At 47.4% G+C, this 20,709-nt stretch overlaps 2 protein-coding genes across 6 annotated transcripts in view; one reads left to right on the top strand and one right to left on the bottom strand.

Annotated features, from left to right (window-relative positions):
• The window catches only part of LOC144178640 (serine/threonine-protein kinase PLK1-like), a 47,742-nt gene extending 39,253 nt beyond the window's left edge, over nucleotides 1-8,489 (bottom strand). For both annotated transcript variants that reach the window (XR_013324038.1, XM_077706646.1), the window contains exons 1-3: nucleotides 8,231-8,489; nucleotides 4,889-4,996; nucleotides 1,742-1,858 (exon numbers count right to left, since the gene is read on the bottom strand). Coding sequence is in view for 1 of the 2 variants with exons in the window: in XM_077706646.1 (XP_077562772.1) it covers nucleotides 1,742-1,858; nucleotides 4,889-4,996; nucleotides 8,231-8,329 (324 nt within the window). In the remaining variant the exon portion in view is untranslated. The remainder of the gene's footprint in view (nucleotides 1-1,741; nucleotides 1,859-4,888; nucleotides 4,997-8,230) is intronic.
• Nucleotides 8,490-9,951: 1,462 nt separating this feature from the next.
• LOC144178613 (uncharacterized) overlaps nucleotides 9,952-20,709 on the top strand; it is a 29,681-nt gene continuing 18,923 nt past the window's right edge. For all 4 annotated transcript variants that reach the window (XM_077706601.1, XM_077706621.1, XM_077706612.1 and 1 more), the window contains exon 1: nucleotides 9,952-10,481. The gene's annotated coding sequence lies outside the window, so the exon portion shown is untranslated. The remainder of the gene's footprint in view (nucleotides 10,482-20,709) is intronic.

Genomic DNA, 20,709 nt, shown 5'->3' with positions numbered 1-20,709 from the left:
CTTTTTGTATACAAAGTTTGAGTCACTTGAGTAATGCCGATGCCCTGAATTAATGAAAACATATGGTTTATATAGTCGCCGCAAGGGTGTGTCTCCTTCGTCCTGTGTCGTGCCCGTCTCTCTGCTTTCATTCGTACTATTATGCATATGCAAGGCAAAATTTGAACACTTTTGAGGTGCTACAAGTAGTTTGAACCTTGGAACAGTGCGCAGTGCAGAAATTGCGTGGCATAATTGCCCCTGCACAGCCCCAGCACGGGGAATGGCAAAGGCTGTGCTCCAAACCTCCTGCAGGCTTCCAAGAGTGTGCATTTCTTTTGCCCAGCTTTGCTTCCTCAACCAGCAGCAACATACCATTGCAATATTGGTGCGCAGTCATTTCATCATGGTGAGACCACGAAGAGTGTTTAGTTTATTGAGTTTTGACTGTGCGCGAGATTGCGATGCTCATGGCGAGTGAAAGAGAAAAGCTCCATATGACATGACAACCTTTTAACAACAAATAGGTGAACCGTTTTGTCATCAACCGGTAACAGTTTTTTCTGTTTTTGGTTCAGTTCCACTGGGGGTTCAGCAGGCTCAAAACACAACAGGTCAATTTCAGGTTCAGTTCCACTTCAACACTCTGGTTTAAAGGATTTCGAAACAGCCACGTAGAACAGGTGTTGCATGCCAAAGCTACTTCCGGGCTGTGAAGTGCGGTGCATTGTACACATTGTGCAACCCTGTAACGTTGCCGGAGGTCTAATTTTGCTGAAGGCGTACTCGACATACTTATGGTGGGCAATGAAAAGGTCGCCCTGTGCTTTGCACCATCATTGTTGTGGTATGTGTCTAAAGTGCAATCATCAACGACTTCATCATTAGTTCATCTCTCATTGAGTGTCGTTTGCATATCCAGAAGTTTACTGTTCCCTCGACTGGGAAGGTGGGACCTGCTCATTACCCGTCTTGTAATGAGAAAAGATCAGGGCCAGTATACAAAACGGAGCACCAAAACTGGAAGCACACAGAGAGGCAAACAACTGCGCTTTTGTGCGCCCACACTTAATGTTCTATTTTGTGAACTTCCATACACCAACTAGCCCAAGAGCCTTTGCCTGTATGCAAGTTGCCCTATGCAAGGTTATCAGTCTCAAAATGTTTTGCTGTATTTGCCACACTTTGTTTTGTTGGCTATAACAACACTGCTAGCATGGGCGTGACTACGTGCAAAGTCTTTTGACGTTAAAACTTTGCAATGAATGTCTGCTCAAATTTTTAGGCACGGAAGTGCTTTGCCTCGCTCTACTTTGTGCACTGAAACGCATGAACAACGATTGTCAGGAGCACAATACAAGATTTTTTTCTGCAGCCCATAGCAGTTAGTTTTACCTGAATCGAGCTGGGGATGCAGTAAGAGTCAAAACTTATATGTGGCCCAGCTGGGAATGTAACCGAAACCATAAAAAACACTAGCCGGAAATGCAGCTGGAAGCTACAGGTTTCCAGCTGGAAAACCAGACTTCAGCAGTATATACAGCTGAGCACTCACATTTCCATCTGTATCATAGAAGTGAAAATTTTTTTCAGCTGGAAATGGGAAATTTCCATCCCGAATTTCCAGCTGGAAATACGAGTTTCCAGCTAGAAAAGATTTCCGGTTCCATATAATACAGCTGGAAATGAAAAACTTTTAATGTGGGGTGGTACACGTGCAACTTTCCCGATCACAACTTGCAACGGAGACAGGCAAGCGTACCCTCATGCTGCAGAGTTCGAGGACGATGTAGACATTCTTGTCGTCCTCGAAGTAGCCGTGGAAGCCTACCACATGCTTGTGGTCAAGGCTCCGGTGTATCGAGATCTCTTGGGCAAGCTGCAAACGGACACGAGAAATTCAACGAGAGCGGCGTAAGACCGGAGAATGGTGATCACGCAGCGTCTAGAGAACCACACTTTATTCAAGGGGCCATGAAAGAAAGAGAAAAATTTAGTTCATTAAAAGACTGCTCTTTGCACCAGTAGACAATCACAGGGGATACATGGGTTTGGGAGCAGGAAAAACGCTTCTAGCAGGCTTGGAGCAGCCAGAAAGGCCTTTTGGCAAGGGGCTGCTGTGTCAGCCACCTGTCAATTAGGTGTAATCTACCGTATTTACTCGCATAATCCTCGCACTTTTTTTTCGGAAAAGTCAATGCTAAGTTAGGGGTGCGAGAATTATGCGGGGAAAAAAAAAATCCGGTGCACAGTGTTGCCAATCTGCCTCCTGCCGATCCCGCTAAATGTAGCGGCCGTTTATTGTATATATAAGCTCAGTGTTGCCAACAGCAGCTATTTCTTTTTATTTTATTATTTACAACGTAAACAGTCTCTCGTCGATCAGCGATCATGAAATTGCCGCCTTTGCTTTCTGGCGCGCGCCCTATCTCGTAGTCGTCATGTGCGTGCCCTACCCCTGCAGTAACGCACATTGAAGTCGGTGACGCCGAAGTGCCTGCCTGCGGCGCGGTTGCCGTGTTCGATCGCGTACTCTATCGCTTTCAATTTGAAAGCGGCACCAAGCACAAAACAAAGAGATCAAAAAGTTCTCAAAATGGCAGCGAGCTATCCACCGTTGACGCGAGTGACGGGACCATGCGGGACCACGACGACGACACGACAGCGGGCTGCGCGAACGCCGTCTAGTTGCGCGCACGCGAAACCGGCTCAAAAACAGTGTGAGCAGCGTGTTAGGGCGCAGGCGCCCTAACACGCTGCTAGGGTTGTTAGGGCGCCTGGATGGCCTTGGATACACAGCGCTCTCTGCCGAACGGAGAGGCGGCGGGGGAGGGCGCGCTTTGGAGAGCGCGTGCACCTTGCGGGTTTCGCGAGCAGGCAACTTTCGCCGCTGCAAAGTTGGGGGTGCGAGGATTATGCGAGGAACCAAAAAATCCAAGTTTTGGTGGCTCACATTAGGGGTGCGAGGATTACGCGAGTGCGAGGATTACGCGAGTAAATACGGTATTTATTCACTACATTAGGTTTTCTCCCATGCACTAGATCCCACTCCAAACCAGGAATGCATTTCTTGTACTATACCTTGAAATTTACTATATGCGGTGTTTTCTAGCTTCGGCCCCACCAAGTTATCACAGTTCAAAGAATCGCGCACAGAGTCGAAGGGGATCAGATAAGAGGCCTTCCTTCGCGTCCGGTAGAAAGCAGTGTTACGCAAACTTGCAGCACCATTCCGTAAAACAAGGCATTCGCTTGCATTTTTTCTGTCGAACAGTGCGTGCGAAGCAGAACGTATCCGTCTTTGCCTGTCACTGGGTTGCAAGAGTCGACGAACGTACGCCATCGATTACGCAACGAGAGCTCGTTAGAATGCATAATGCTGGCCCATCCTCTACATAAGCAAAGCTAAAATGAGTAATTATTTCTTAACAAAGGCCAACCGTATTAGAAAGCGAGGGCAAAGAGTCCAATACCCCTTTTGTGCAATACGAGCAGCTATATATGCTCATCAAAAATTTGACCAAATGTAAGTTGACTTCCAATAAACTGCAACCTTTCATGGGAATCTGTTTGCAATGAGACACAAAAACATTGCCCTCACTTTCGGTCATCTGCCATTGATTGTGGCACAGCTGTCAGCACCAGCAAACAAAACCATGCAAATGTGACACAAATGAATCTAAAGTGAAGGCAAGTGCACGTGGCCTTACAGCTAAGCAAAAGCCAACTGCAATAGCCACTAATAGCTCTGATGAAACCGAAACCATAAACCACATTGAAACAGAAAACAAAACATGATGTTTCAGCCAAGTTTTCGGGCACGGGGCATCATGGCAGTCATATCTGTCTCTGCTAGGGTTCTCCCCAGGAAATTGTGAGGTGGGCATATGAAGACCGACGGGGAGGAGGGGTGGGGGGGAGTTGGCCAGGCACATACTAATAAATGACAAGACAACAGCCATTCAAGCACAACCGCTTTGTGTTCCCACTTTCTTGGCCCAGTTGTCCACTATTGTATCGTACGGGTATACCTCTCAACATCAGGCCCTTCAACCACAATGCAAATGACACAGCTGTGCTTTGACGAGGTTTAGAGCTGGAAAGCCTCTCAGTCTACCGAGGTCATGTCATCGAGATTCCCGCAAGCTTCACAGCCTGCGCTTTCTCGTAACAGTGCACTTGTGGAGCCGGCCCCTAGCGCTTGTAACTTGCACTGCCCAGGCACAGAAAGCTGCCCGCCAGTGCAGCAAACTTGAAGCCCTAGAGGCGGTGGTGGGCGGCAAAACAACTGCCGCCCACTGTGGGGACAACCCTGCCCTCTGCGCAGTTCGGGCTCTGCGGCACAAGACGGCACTGATAAACGCGTTTGGCGCAATAGGGGCGGCTCGACACAGGGTTGCGCAGGTAAACAAGCTTAGTGCTCAATGGCTCACCTGTTTCACCCCTGTAATCATCATCACGACTGCTTTTTGATGTTAACAAATGTTAGCAAATTTTACTGCAAACTTCAAACAAACAATGGGGATTTAAGAAAAAGTTGCAGTGACATGTACATTTAGGCTTCAAGATTCAAGACGCAATAGAGTTTGGCGAAAAACGAGTCCACAGCCCATCCTTGCGTGTCATAGGAATGTTGCCACAAAGGCGCTTTTCGTGGCACGCGCTTATTGCCATTTTGGTGCATTTTCAAGTTTTATTTTGTCTTCAAGGCCCCTTTAAGCCAATCAAAACAGCCTGCATGCTACAATCCCAAAGAGCCGCAACCCTCACGGCATTCCCAGCCTCTGATCGCTACAAGTCTGAATGTGCATCTTCGCAAAAAAGGGGCGAAAGCATGCACGAAAACAGAAGAGATCCACGAGATGGAGTGGAAGTGCCAGTCACCAGAATTTACGGCGACAAGGCGCACCTTTTCCCTTTGGCGAGACCGAACCAGAGCTTGCTTGGAGACCACCTTGCTGGCATAGACCAGGTTGGTCTCCTTGTCCACGAGCTCATAACACTTGGCAAAGCCACCCTGCAAAAAAAGAGTGGATGAGCAATGGAAACTGTGCCTGTTGACATGTCCACTAAAAAAATAAGGGGGGGGGGGGGGGGAAGAGGTACAGCATAACACGCCATACTCACACATGGCGTAGGAGCAAATTAGGTGTTGTGCCGAATTTTACATTTCGGGAGGTCCCCAAAGATTGAAAGTTCATTACGAGCATAGTGCTCCGCAATAATCCCACTGCGGGGCACCTCCAGTTGTAACACGGTTGCAACGTGCAGTCGCAATCAATTTGAGGGTGGTCATTCGAGTGGCAAAGAAACAAACAGCAGTGTCATGTTACGGGTGGTATGATGGTTGCATCTTGCAAGAGATGAAGGGAAGAAGGCAGCACTATCTTGATCTCCAAAGTTGTGAAAATTGCCACCATGCAGCTTGAAAGGCCTGCTGATTGATGCTTCTGTGATCACCTTCAAATTGATTCTGACTATGAACAAGGTCAGAAGTAATGAACATTACGTTTAAATTTAGAGTTCAATGCTCTTCTGATCTGAAGGAAGACCACCGAAGCTGTGGTGCATAATGTTAGTCGTGGGCTAATTGTCATAATTTGTTTCGCGATTACCCGCCGCGGTGGCTCAGTGGCCAAGGCGTTGCGCTGCTGAGCACGAGGTCATGGGTTCGATTCCCGGCCGCGACGGCCGCTTTTCTGATGAAGGCGAAAAGCAAAAACGCCCGTGTGTACGAGATTTCGGCGCACATTTAAGATCCCCAGGTGGTCAAAACTAATCCAGAGCCTTCCACTACGCTGTGCCTCAACGCCTGCGTTGCGTCGGCGCGTTAAACCCGACAATCAATCAATCAGTTTCAGGATACTTTCAATAACAGAAGAGTGAGAGCTGTTTTCTGCAATCATACTTCCCCCTGATGATAATGATTGATGATTTCTATTGGTTTCCCCTTTGTAGCAGGGTGATGACATGTCATCTTACCAAAAAGGACTAATATACCTATATTTCATAATCGTGATTTAATACTAGCACTGCTTAGGGCAGGCACAAAAAGCTCAAAGCTTATTAGGCACAAACTATTTTTTTCTGTTACAGGTGGTAACTGTCCTAGCATTCTAATCTTCTTTTCGTCGCCTCGACAGCCTTAAAGTTAACTTCCTCTGTGCTAACCTTAAATCTAAGGGCTTCTGGGAGCTAAATATTTCCCTCGTGTAGATTTGGATGGATACCCTCGCATGCTAACACTATGTGCCGCATAGTTTCTGTTTCTTTTCCACAGACCACGCATACCCCATCATTTGAATACTTCCCCACAAAGCTCTTAGTTCGCAAGCAACCTGCTCTAGCCTCAAAAAGCAAAGCACTGCCCTGGGAATTATCATAGAAATTTTCCTTTCTGATGTTCAATTTCTCAGCCCTGTAAATATCTAACGACATTTTACTTCCATTTTTTCTCTCCATTGATTCGTTTCAATCTGCCTTGCCTCTTTTTTGGTTACCTTGGCTGTTTTGGATTCTCCACTGTTCCTTCCGTATTTCCTTCGATGGCTATGGTCATGCCTCACTGTGCAACAGGCAATGTGGGAAAGCCAGCTTGCAAAGACAATGCTTACACCAATCCCCTGAAAGTCTACCTCTTTAAACATAAATGCATTGCGGGGAAGACATTTCTTCAGAGGCAATATAAGCCTCTTTATATTTACATATAAAGGCCCTAGGACCTTGTATTTTTTAAGAATTTTTTTCAATACTTGGAACAGTTTTTTGCGGGGCAGAGAAAACCTCTCCAGAGGCCAGAGGGAGCGCGACATGATACCAGGACAGACTGTCGTAAAGCACAGCCATAGAACAGCTCCGCAGTTAACTTGGCTTCACCACTGAAGAGGTAAACATGTGCGAGAGCAGAATTAACGGGCACTTGCATGTAATACAATGGCCGAGGAAGTGGGGAAAAGCAGCTGCAGTACTCTCAGCTTGACAACTAGTGCTCCTGCCCAAATCACAATGGCATGCAGCAAAAAAAAATGATACAAATGCAAAAACAGGCAATATGGTAAGTTTATGTATAAAGCAATTAAACTACACAACATTGGGGCTGTCGCACCGAATTGCAGAAACGTGGTTTCAAGGGGGGCAGTGTAATAAGAATTCGCAGTAAGAATTGAAGCAGGGGCAACATGTTTTTGCACAATTTTTCCGCAAAGGCGACAACATTGAGCACAAATGTTTTACAAATACCTGAAATAAATAATCGCTTAAGTTTTTGCCCAGTCCTGTGGAGCTTCAACACTTGACTGAAAAAAAAAAAAAAAACATGAGGAAGCCACGCGTGATGAATGGTGATGAAAGCGAAACATGAATGGTCTGAAAAAAAAAAAAAACCCTGGAACTATTAGCACCCCCCCCCCCCCCCATTTTTATTTTGGTTCAAATTAAACTAGCAGTAGCTGCTTACCATTTGCTACAAAGGCATGGTCCCAGCTAAAACACATGCCATGGCCGGTGACGTGGAAAAAAAAAAAACTAGAACAACGCTTGATAGGGAGACTTGGGAAAAATAAAAAAATTATGGTTAACCAGGGGCATTTTGACAGTCGCCTTGAAGAAATCCCGAAAACTCAAAAATTTCAATACTTGCGCGACAATTAAGAGCAGTAAGAACAAAAGGTAATTTCCATGCGTAAAAATAAGTATGCAAAAAAAAAAAATGCGAGGGAAAGGTTCACAGAACACGGCCACAAATCCCTCCGCCCCTGTGCACCCAAGCCATTCACTCCCCACCCTTCCCCTCCCTGAAGTTAAACGTCAAAGGCGGAAGCTGCCGTTGCAGTTGATTGACGACATACACCGCGGGTACTAGCAGAAGAAAGACGGTAAAATCACACCGAGAGGTTTGCTTTGGCACACGTATAGGGTAGAGGGAACAAATTAAGAACAAAGGCCCGTTCGCGCGACAAGAGCGAGCGAAAGGTATGGGCTTCTGTTGCTTTTTTTTTTTTTTTTTTTTGTCGTTTGGTCTGAACCACGTTTTGTCGCCGCGACAGAAATCGCGTCGCAAGTGTGAACTCCGCTATCAAGGTAGCTCGCGTCCAAAGATGAACGGTAGCATGACCCACTAGCTGCGACGCAATTAGAAGACGCCCAGAGTTGAATGCCGGCTCGCGAGGTGAAAAAATACAATTGCCTTGCACCGTACGCTGCTACACGTGACTGTGCTCGGACGGCGCACAGAGGTTAACAGCACGCTTACCTTGCCGAGAAACTTGCCCCGGATGTATTGCTTCTTGCTCCTCTGGTCAACGACTACTTCGGGCAGGCCTCCGGCCTTTGTCGGAATGGCGGTAGCCATAGCGGAAAGAAGATACCCTGAGGGAAGGCTGCCTATCCACAGCTGAGTGACCCGAGCAGCCCAACAGTTTTGAACTAGCCACTGCCACAACTGACGGCCGTTGCAACCGCCCCTCGGCTTTTTGAGCACCGATTTGCGCGTGCAGAGCGCCTCATTGGTGGATGACCAAGGGGCACGCGCATACGCGACTGTGATTGGTTACCCCGGCAATCTTTTTCCTCTTTTGTGATATTCAAAATAAAACACTATATTTCAAACATTGTCAATACTGTATTATGATTACGCAAACTAAAATAAGTAAAACATACTACACAAAAGTAAATAAATTGACAGATTGGATTTCTTTTGTTTGCATCAATCCAGTTGGGACGAACCCACTGTGAATCCAACATTGGCAAATGTGTTGTATTTTAAATATTTTTAATAAGTGAAATAAATTGTTTATTCAAATATAACAACCAGTGTCTAGCTCCCCCCCCCCCCTCTTTTTGTAACGGCGGGGCGCAGAAAAAATTGAACAAGGCCAAACGACCCGCGTGACGTCCTAACGGAGACGTCCTCATCACGTCTTACAACTGTGGGCGCCCAGCGCGGCGTTCGGCGTGGCGGCGTCTGTGAATGAATGCGCCAGCGGCTCGAACGCCGCGACGCCGCGTTCTTCGGATTTCTGTGGGTATGAACGTGGCCTAGCACGCAGCACGCGTTCCAGATCTGCTACCGATCGGCTAACGTTTCCCTGGGAGACCTGTTCTCCTTCACAGCCTGTCTCATGATAGTGAGTGCCTCCCGGCTGCCCTTTTGTATGCTCTTATCGAAAGCGTGAAACGTGCTTCCGTCATTTATTTATAAACAGTGGCTCGATCGCTTCACCAGTTGAGCGGGCCGCATGGTTCCATGAGCGCGAAGTACTGTTCATGCACACTGCGCCGAGTTTGTTATGCGCGCAGTGTTATGCACACCGCGCATATATTTTCTTCGCATTACAGAGGATTGGCGGCGAGTCGTTGCGGTGCCACGCCAACCGTGGTGCCGAGGCGGAAAGAGAACATGGGGCTCAGGCCTATGGTGCCTAAGCCCTCATTCGGCTCGTCTAGCGGCGCCCGTGGATACCGGCTGCTGTAAGTAGAGCCCGCAGCAACTTGTAATAGTAATAGGCTAATATTGCCCGGAAACAAACTGCCGTAGAATCGACGGTGTGGGGAAAAGGACTGGAGGTTGTTGGTTTTCGGTCGGTGCACCACTCGCAGCGGTCAGTTGGACGGCTTCCCTTTTGCGGCTGGCGCATCGTAGGCGTTCTGAAATCTCCCCCCTACCCGAGACTGTTAATACCGTGCAATGCGCTTCGCAGCTATAGTACTCGCGAGGCCGGCTGTCGCCGTTGCGACCGTCCGACTCGTGGCCCGAAGGTGAGTGTCGTGATATGCGTTCCTTATCCGTGAAGCTCGACAGTCAGGCTTCGTGAAAGTGCCGTACTCGCTCGCCAACGCGCCCCGACAGCGTACGCGTCGACTGGGTGCTGGCGGAGTTGTGCTGTTAGAAAAATAGTCAAGAGATCAGGATGCAGGAGGTGTAGTTAAACAGGTGAGTTTACAAAGCGGAGGGGGAGAAAAGAAAAAACGCATGCTTTGCCTAGGGCTCCGGGTCCTTGACTCGCGGTAGCTTCGGCAGCACCCCAAACCTGGTGATATGAAGCAACAACAGGCTTGGTCCCACTACACGAATAATGGCGCATCACTGAAAAAGCTCTGGGCCCAATCTTTCAAAGGGATTGCCACATTGTCTTCTAAGACAGAGGCATCCGTAAGCTCCAGCTTCGAAGACGAGGGCAGTTGCAACAATGCCCCAGACACGGTGATACGATGCAACAAGCTCGGTCCCTCTCCGCGAATGATGGCCCAGCGCCGAAAAAGCTTTAGGGCCACACGCCCCCTCTGCTTAATGGAGATTGCGTTGATGGACTTTAGTCGCCACGCCACCTTCCAAGGAGCTCTCCAGCGAGGACCCAGTGAAGGGAGCAAACTTGCTGGACGCGGACTGCAAGGTGAAAGACCAAGAGGGCCCTACCGATATCTGTCTTTAGGAGCGGGACACCCTCCCAGACTGCCACGAGGGCTGGACTGAAAACTCCTGTGAAATGGCCAACTTAAAGGAGGTAAGGCTCTTTCTTTTGATAGTTTGTCGCCCGCTGTTGTTTGTGGCCACACATTTTACTCTTATGAACCACCTCGGAAATTCCTTTGTGCTAAGAATTGCGCGAAATTGAAGGCGTGTGCTATATATAACAGAGCACTGGCAGTGCTACCAGGCACCTTCTCAGAAATTTTTTTTTTAATGATGCTTTCCCCTTTGAACAATGGCAGCTAGGATAAAAATTAAATTAAAATCTAAACAAGGAATGAATACCGCCGTCACACATGAAGTTACTAATCCTGCAGCGCAATTTTCACAAACCAAACAAATGTGCCAGGATGAAAAAGATAAGAAAACTGGCTTGCAGGGAGTATACACTCGAGTAGAGGGAACACACCGGAACACGGGGGAACACCGGAACATAGTGCTTAACTGTTTTCAACTGTGCGCATGGATGCAATGGGGGGACTTCGATGCATATTTTCAAAACAAGACGTAATTGCCTCTAGAACTCTAGGAACTGCTCTTTACTGCGGCGGTGAACACTTCAGTTACTGCTCACGCTGTCTGCAAACCAGGACATACCCAACCAGGACACGCTCGCTTAGCACTTCAGGGGAGACCATTGATCATCCTCCATGGAAAATTTTCTAAAGAATTCAGTACGGCAGCGTCTGGTTTCTGTTCCGGATGAGGCCCGTGCTTGGGAGGGTTTGGGGTGTCACTGTGGTGGGTAGCGGTGTCAGATGGACCATGATGTAATGTGTCGCACTGCTATGTTCCTAAGCAAATTTAAATTCCAGCTAAGTTCTGAAGCCACTGGCAACGAAGATGCATGGTCACTTGCGCAATGTTTGACGTAATAGAGATTGTGAATTTTTTAAAACATTATTTAAAACAGTGAATTCTTTGAGGTGTAGCTTTGTGCCTTTCTGGGAATAGCTTTTCTGCAATAAGTATACAGTTAAACCTGGATGTAACGAACCTCTATGTAAAGAATTCCTGGATTTAACGAAGTTTTTCAATTCCCCATTTCCACCTTCATTGAAGCGCATGTGTTGGCGACCTCTATGTAACGAAGGAGTTGCAACGATTAACCTGGATGTAACGAATGCGCTACCCTGATGAGTCAAGGTTTCCTGCCCTTTTTCTGAAAAATCGGATGGCGAAATGCAGTAATTTAGCGAATTTAGCCCGCACCGCAATCTCGTGCGTTTCCACGTGTGAGTGCGGCGTCGGTTAGGTGCTATAGGCCTACCTGTCGGCGTGTAGTCGCGTGTGTCCCCTGATTTCTGTGGTATTAGTTCCTGGGTGATGAGTTCTGATACCTGAATACGAAAATATTTGTCTTTTCAAGACAAGCACGCAATTTTAAATGCCGTCTCCGCCGGCAAGAAAGAAGAACGTCACCGCCCGGAACAGTGTCCCAGCTAACATCCCTTCAACAATTTTCACCGCAGGAAAGAGCATGAAGTTCGCGAAAAAAGCGCCCTTTCAGCAGAAGTTTGGTTCTTGAAACGCGTTAAGGCACCGAAAAGTATCAAAACGCAAAAGTGATACTCAGTTACGTTTGTGAATTCTGGGGCCGTGTAGTAGCAGCAGGCGCCAATCACGCAGTTTTTCAGTGTGAAATATATCCTTGAACAAGGGTGAGTGCAGCATCACTGATGTATAGCATATTCGTTTCGTTTCTGCTTCATTCCCACAAGCACTAACTCGCAACCTGCATGTAACAAAAACCTGGATGTAACGAAAAAATGCGAATTTTTGTCAACATCGTTACATACAGGTTTAACTGTACCTATTCCTAGACATGTGTGCGAACAAGTCTCGTATTCATATAGTAAAACAATTTTTTTTATGGCCAAAGCCACGCCTCGGCTATCACCGCTGCTGTTTCTCTGTTTGACATCAGTGTAGCACGTGCTCGCCGAATGTCGTCAGGCGTGGCGCAGGTATAGAGATCATGCAGGGGTTTATCCAGAATGTCGATTTGGGAGGGGTGTCGATATCCTGCTGGAGGGATGTTGCGGGAGTGTTTATATATCCCTGGGTGAGGGCTTGCGGTTGTGGAATCTTTTTTGAGGGGTGTCGATATCCTTCCAAAAGGGGAGGGGGGGGGGGGGCGTTATGGGGGGCTCCAGTGGCCCACCATACCATCAGCACTTTCATTTTGAACTGGTTTGTATTCGTGGACATTATTATTCAGATTTAATTTTTGAAGTGTCTTTTCAATGTTTTACTTAAGGGGCTGGCACAACCTTTTGTGGTTCAGTAACTTCTGCACCTAATCGTTATTTTGGGGTGGAAAATCAGGGCCACATTGGGACCGCTTTAGCATTGGTCTCAACAGCGGAACTGTTTAGGGGCCCGCCATGTCCTCCTCCAGATTACAAAAACTGGTTCCCAGTATAGAAAAATTCAAAAGAACTCCAAGGGCCATCATATTTTGATACAAGACAGCATATAATGCCCCCCTTCCTGGCAAAACATCTTCCCAGCAATACAGTTGTGTTTAGAGGTGAAGCCGACTTCAAGGAGATGGGTGCTAGCTCGGTCTTTGCAAGCTGGCTTGCCCACATTGTTGCGCAGTGAAGCATGGCCATCTGCGCAGGGAGGGTGATTACAGAAAACGGCTCCAACTCTGATGTCTTAACCGTTATCGTGAGTGCCAAGAAACAAATTATGACCATCAGCTGCCAAGACGACCCAAACATTGCGCACAAGAAGCCGAAGCTAAACGGAATCTTCGTAAAGACAACCCGCAGCTCCATTGTTTGAGCAGATTTCATGCTGGGTGGAGCTGGCTTTAGTATTTTTTTGCTTGTATTTTTGTATGCTCTTACAAGTTGCGACAGTTAGTGGCTTACCGATGTCCATTTGCATGTTCTCCCAACTTATTAACCTCTTTATGGGTAAGCCTGGTACAAGACTCGTAAAGAAATTGATCGTGAACCAGCCTTATTTTTGCCTATATTTCTTCCATCTTCTTGATGTTCACACATCCCACAAATTCTAGCGGGAACTCATCTACTTCTGCTTTTTTTTCTGCGCCTTCAGTACAATTATGTCTGAGGCTATGGTTGTGTTTATAGTCTGTCTCATGCAGCAGAGCTAGTCTAATCCCGCTAAGGCAAAACTGACGGGACGTGCAAAAAATTTTGTTGAGGCAGATGTTTGTTGAGCCAAAATCTGCCCAACACACTATTATGGGAGGGCACGAAAAATAGCCCCGTGTATTATCAGTATCGTTGACCGCATAATGCAATATTTAGAAAAAGGAGTGACGCACAGTTGCGTCACGTTTATTCGGATAAGAAATGTACCAGTGGTTATCTGTTTTTTTTTTTTTCACCTGCACATAAAGAGCGTGTTATGGGAGGGGGGGACATTGCTGTACAACAAGGGGCATATGTATCAGGCTGACCCGAGCTGACTACTTGCAGATAACTGTTAGGCCATCGGAAGCCTCCCTCTTAGCTTGTGGCAGGAACAGGGCGTGTTGTCTCATAATCTGACTGGGCCCGATGGCATCTAACCTTGGAAGGCAAGCTGCATGCACTTGCGTTTATCGGGAGATACGATGACGCGGGCGCAAGACTAAGCACAAAAGCATTATTTTTGCTTTTACTTTGAAGAATGGTAGCAAGAAAACTGCAATGGCAGTCGCTCGCAACGCACGTATGACGACGCTGGGCCAGCAGGGCCCATTTGTGCGATTTCTACTGGATACGGATTGGCTGTACTTCCGGCTTGGCGAACGGGGCCTGCGTGCTGTGTAAAAATGGCTAGCTACATCATTATCACCAGCAAACAATAGTGTCCATTTATGAGTTTGTTTTTGTTTGTAGAGGGGTTGTGGGCGCACAGCGCACATTCTCAATGAAACTAAGCGCCCTGAATGTATACAAAGTTGTAGATGGCTGGCATTCTGCCTATTTCATCGTAAAATAAATGTTCAAACCCAGCCCCACCGAGTGAAAATTTCATTGAAGTAAAAACAATCAAGCCAGAGAAATGGTTCGTTGTGCTTAGGAATTTGTTGCATTGAATTCTTTGCCAGCTGACGGGGCATTGTAAATATTTCGTTGAAGTGGAGTTTGTTGTAGCAGTGTTCGACTGTATAACTGGATCCGTGTTTGGGGACCTGAGGCTTTACATCTGGCTGAATTGGGATGCAGCATTGAGGGGATGAAGCTTTTAAAGTTGAGTAACTTTTTCTCTTTTCGGCTTAGGACAGAGAACCACGGCAGAGACGCAATGGTGTGCGAGAGGGGTCCTTGGTGGATCTAATTGAGGGTGTCTGTCTTATTGGGCTTGGAGCAAGCGGGCCCCTGAGATAACAGGCGGAGTTGCGATGCAGGAGGTTCACACCACCTGTACTTTGTGCTGATAAGCAATTGCCTTCGTATCGCGAACGCAGGGTGCAGATGTGTTCCCATCATGTTGTCTCGCCAGCAGAAGCCGGGCTGCTTCCCCCTTCTTCCATTGGTTATTGTAGACGGCAAGAAATGCACATCACTAAATGTAAACACAAAGTATAAGTTAAAGTCGCGCTGGTGGTTTTCAAGACCGTTCGTGGAGCAGCGGCATCCGATGCGAAAAAACAAAAAAGACGAAATAAAGCCCATTCCTCTGTTTTTGAGTGATGATTAACAAAGAATGATTGACAGGTACACTGCTATGTGGTTGGATTCGTGCATGCTTTGTTTCTAGTGCGGTACCGCTTGTGGGGATTTTCGTGGCTCTCGCGACATGGTATAAGCAGTCTACATTTTATATGGGGCCAACTTTCATCTTTTCTGGCGACCTCAACCAACAAGTTTTTTAGTATTAGTGTAATGAGGGTATATGTTCTGTCAAGCTGCAGTTAACACATTCCTATGTTAAAAAGAAAAATGCAAACTGCGGTTCCATGTACGTTCGTGTCAGTCCTAGGCAGGTAACTTGCTGCACAGCACAAGGCGTAGACAATTAAGCTGAATTTTAAACCCTTGCTGCATGCCTTGTGGGCATGGTGGGACTGAGAGGGCTGATGTGGGATACAGGGGGTTTCACCACGCCCGCAAGATGACCTATACAAAATGCCTCTGAGAGGTTGCGGCATCCACGAGGGAGACGCCGCGACGGGTCTGTCTTGCCAACGAAGGCGACGACAGGCTTCAAAGGGCCAGGACGAACCTGGAGACTTATTGGCCGAGTGGTGCAGCGCATATTGACCGCCAAGGCAGGGCTACTAAGAACTAAACTGTACCGACGTACTCCTTCAAGGCCCGGCCGAACGGGCGGCTATGGCCAAAGTTGCACGTGGTCCGCTCGCAAGGTAGGAATAGCCGTCAATAGGGGTCCGATCAGGGTCAAAAGCAGGCCTCGACCGAACGGCACGGCGGAGAGGATACGGGCTAACGTTGGGACGAGCAGCGTCCCGGTTCTCCGGCTCCAATCTCCGCAATCCCTCATCCCCCAGAGACCAGTGAAATGTGCGCGGCACGCTTATAAGGCGCGGGGGGAAGGAGGCAGGTTCTTGGGTGAGGAGGAGCAGCTGCGGAGGTGGTTGGTGTTCGCTGGCGCTTGGGCCCGCGAGTCGACGGAAGGCACGGCGTAGGTCGCAGGCGTGGCTGACGGCTGCGCTTGTGGGAAGAGGAAAAGGGCACCTTAAGGTTCGCCACAGCCTTCATGGCATGGTGGTGCCATCCCTGCTTTGCACTTGCTAACGAGTCCTTTCTCCAGTACCAATAATGCATAAATTTTTTTAACAAGCACTTGATCTGCAAACGTCTCCCCACACACCTACAAGGTTCTTAAGGGCACTGGCTAAGGCGAAATTTAAAAAAAAAAAACTTTTTTGTTCTTCGCCATTGCTCAGTTCATCTACTTATGCACATTTTGCATAATCACACTTTTCTTAGAAAGCCGTATTTCTGGCTTGAAAACAGTTTTTCCGTAAGCAAGTAGTAAGGGACCAGGAGGAGGAGGAAAAACATTTAATCCAGAGCATGTCAGCGCGAAACACGCTGGATGAGAGTGGCTCCCTCTTCACGGGATTCCATATGCTGCCTTCGCCAAGAATGTGCTCTGTGTTTGTTGTCATTTTTTCCATGAGGAAACTTCCAGTTCCAGATCAAAATGCTTTTCTGCAACGAGCTGTATTAAGTAGGGATGGGCGAATATAGATTTTGAGGTTCGAAGCGAATTCGAAGCGAATAGTGATTTGGTCGAATAATTTCGAATCGAATAGTTCGAATAGTACACATTGCAAATCACAAAGACAAATGAGCAACTTGTGACCTGACTAATGTACACAATTTTTTCTAATAATTAGAACTCACGTAGGCACAGCATTGTGTAAAACTATTACCAGTTGAACATTTATTGCAAAATCTTACACACAGCTTTCCTTTGCTGTATTCACAAGTTTTCATGAAGAAATGCCTGTTGCGCCACATGCTCTAGGTGCAGCAGTTTCCGCCGGCTGCTCATTCACAAGTTTAAGCAACACCTAGAAACTCGCAGAGTTAAGCGCCGCCTAGAAGCTCCGCTAAAAAAAGAAGTATTGTAGCCACTAGTATCCTCGGCCGTAGCCAAGCAAAGCGCGGGTCTATTCGATTCAGCCTGCACCTCTTGAACCAGTTCACAGCGGTGCAAAGTGGGTTCCGCCATCGGCGGAACCAGCCCTGCACTTTTTTCGTCTGCTTCTGCACCTCCTCGGCAGGAAGTGCAGGCGAAGCCATGAACTCGTCCTGCACCCGTCGGCACCACCGGTGAATCGAACGGCGCGGTTCAGGTGCCGCAAGCTGCACCACTGAAACGAACGGCGATGTGCCGCACCGCCTGAACTGGTTCACGTGGTGCAGGTGAAACGAATAGACCCCGCAAGTGGCTGGCCGCCATTTTGAATAGGCTCGCTTAGTGGTGCGGCGTACTGCCGCACTGAGCGCAGGGGGGTAAAGCGAGCTCCGAGACCGTACGAATCGTGGGCGCTGACACGAGAGCTTCGCCGCTGCGACATTCCACAATAAAACACAATAAAAACAACGTACTCTACTCTCGCTACCAGACCAGCTCTGCTCGGTGGTTGATCTCTGCGCCCTCAAGCGTTTTTTTTTTTTTTTGTCTTTCCCGGCATGGCGGCTTCGTGTCGCGTATGTGCGGTCGTCGCTTTTCAGCAGCTCGCCAGCGATGCGACATGGTGAGTGTGGTGAGTACATACGACCAGTTTGTTACGATTCAATGCTTTTAATACCTCTACGCTTCCTTCTTTGCTGTCCCGCCCCGAGACTGTTGTCGCGAGGTTTCACACTCGATCCGCGAGGACAAATTAAACGGACGAACATTGTAAATTTACCGCAGCATCTAGTGACTGTTAGAATCCGTTGACATTAGCTGTTAATAGTGCCAGTCTTTGGTGTTTCGCAGACAAGCTGGTTGCTCAACCTGAATGCAAACGAATGAAAACGCAGCACACATTAGGTAGGGAGGGAGCCAGCGACGCGGATGCGACAACTGGCTGCCTTGGCATTTAATTACAGCAAAATGTTTGCACCAAGAAAATTGACGAGCTATAGCGATCGCCATTCATCACGTTAAAACCACATTCTCGCAATCTGTGTTCCTTAACTGAAAGGTACAAACGTTGCTTTGTACATTGTTCGCGACCCTGTTTCGTCTCACTTTCTCTCGCAGCTTTTTTCAGTCTCTCGCAGGGCATATTGTCGCGGCATTAGTTTAGTATGCACTCGTACGGCTAAAGTCAAGCCTAGGGATTGTCACGCGATGAAAGACTTCGCAACCCCTTTGGCTCTTACTCGGAAATAATGTTGGGGCGTTGCTATACCCAGCACACAACAAAACAGAGTACAGTGCATGTGCCACACACTTGTCTGCAACAGCGAGCCTCTGAAAACGGCGGAAACAATCTTTTACAAAAACTGTGAGGCCAAAAGTGGTCGGTAAGATTTAAGAATGCCATAGTAGTTTTCTTTATATTCTTTTCGGGCGAGGAAGGATGAGGCTAGAAGTACGACAGTTGTGTGATAGATAAGTGTGTTGCTCTCTGTACATACTATATCACCGGTGGTTAAGGAGCTAGGGATAAAGGAGTGACAAAGAGGGAAAGGAAAACTGTTCAAGTTGGCTATCATTTTTGACAAGTGACTTTAAGGTACCCGCAACATTTTTGAAAGTACAAGGGCAGTCTCACCAAAACTGATTTAATGTGACGGGTTGGCCTAGTTGATATTCCATTGCTCGAACAGTGGAGGGCAATAAAATGGACAGGGGCTGTGAAAGGACAACGCAAGCGCGCTACTTCAACTGCAGTTTATTATACAGACACTCTTTTTAAAAACAAGCTAAGGACAAATAAAACTGTGCAGAAAGAAAAAGAACAAATAAAGGGGTAATCACGTGTGATTAATTCTGCACGCTCAGACACCCGTCAACCCATGCGCCATCTACAAAATTGAATTTCAATTCAATTTCTCTGCCTGATGGTGCAAGTGATACACACCGATACACCTGTCTTATGCAGTCTTGAGTATTTGCTGCTTCTACTTTTTATTTTTTAATTGTTGAAGTTTGCTAATCAGCATAAAAACTACCTCCCTACTGTGCCGATTGCTCGATCGACTGCAGCGGGTGGAGCTGAGATTGGGTAAACCATTCAGGCATCATGGGACCCACTGCAGTGGCTATGGTGTTGTGCTGCTGAGCCCAAGGACGCGGGTTCGATTCCCGGCCATGGCGGCTGCATTTCGGATGGAGGCGGAAAGCAAAAACGCCCGTACGGTCAAGATTCGGTGCACGCTAAAGATCCCCAGGTGGTCAAAATTAATCCCGAGCCCTCCACTACAGTGTGCCTTTAGCGAAGGTGTAGCTTTGGCACAAACCCCACAAACAATTGTTCAAGCATTGTACCAGGTGAAGAAAAAATAACGTAAAAAGGTAAATAAGTTTGCATTGTTTTCCTTTCATGCAAATAAATTAAACATGCTGCTGTTCATAGCAGAAATTTTAGGGTTCAGTTTTTTAGTATGAAGGCCTCTGGTACTAGTGCTCCCTTTAGTACGTGTGATCAAATGCTGTGTGCTGGCCATCAGACCTACCCGCAGCTTGGAGAACATCTTCTACAGCCTTCTGCTCAGTTATTGTTGGCTTGGCCATTTTTCCGGGTGCAGCATGATTAGGCTTCCGTTTCGTAGAAACAAATCTGAGCTTTTTTTGTTGCTTGGAGTATTCGCCACCGGATGCTGCACCTAAGAGCTGCTTGAGAAGTAGTGCGTGTGTGTGTGTGTGTGTGCGAGTGTTGAGTCATGCAAATCAGTTGTAATGTAAACTCAAGGGTAGGCATGCAGGTGAAAGTGTTATTTGGTGTGTTAAACCCGAAATTAGACTGCTTATCCTTCCGGTTTATCAACCATTCTTTGGTGCTGTCTTCATGTGGCACCCAACTTGTGATTCCCATTATAGCTACTCAGGACCATAGCCAGATTTTTTGTTTGGTCGGGGGGGGGGGTATGGATTTTGGGAAGGAGGTAGTTTTCCCAAAACAACAGTAAGTATTGCTTACATGCTGCTTGGAAACGATTTCGGGAGGGGTTCAAACCCCCAAACTCCCCCTCTGGGTACGGCCCTGTAGCTACTGCATGTAATTCAGAGTTCAGCTGACCGTCATCTGAAGTGAAACTTTGCTTCTTTTGCAGCTGACCATGGCCACGGTGACTGCGACACACTGGGCCATCTTTGGATGTGCAGAAAAATGGAGCAATAAATTTGTACGCTTTAATAACAAAATACTTCTGTTGAATGGTTACCTGTGTTACCAGAAAACTTCTTTGAGATTTATGGGCCGATCAAAATTCATCACATTGAGGTAATGGCAGGGCATTATTTTCTAGTACCAGGGTCCTTTCACCCGACTGTGGTTCCCAAGAAAGACATGGGGTCCCTGGAAAACCACACCTTTACTGGAAGTCCCGTTCCCCCAAGGTCCATCATCAGCAGGTCACGCTGTGCACACCTAGTCCAGCACTGTTGGCCATGTTCTAATCCAGGCCATGTCATGCCACATCTTCGTCTTCCCCTGGGACATATCCCGTGGGATTGACCACCGCCACCGTTGTCCGGTTACCACAATTTGAAACGACGCGCAAGGAGCAGTATAACGGATGAGCAGTTGTGCACAAGCAAATTACATAGGCAAAGTTACACATGCCGTGATCCACGGCTAGTCATCATTTGTCTGGCTGAAG

Source organism: Haemaphysalis longicornis, unplaced genomic scaffold (assembly GCF_048455015.1).
Source record: "Haemaphysalis longicornis isolate Haplotype H1 unplaced genomic scaffold, Haemaphysalis longicornis Haplotype H1 scaffold_1, whole genome shotgun sequence".
Classification (NCBI taxonomy): Eukaryota; Metazoa; Arthropoda; class Arachnida; order Ixodida; family Ixodidae; genus Haemaphysalis; species Haemaphysalis longicornis.
Note: the sequence above shows the minus strand (reverse complement) of the source record. Positions and strands in the feature narration are given on the sequence as shown.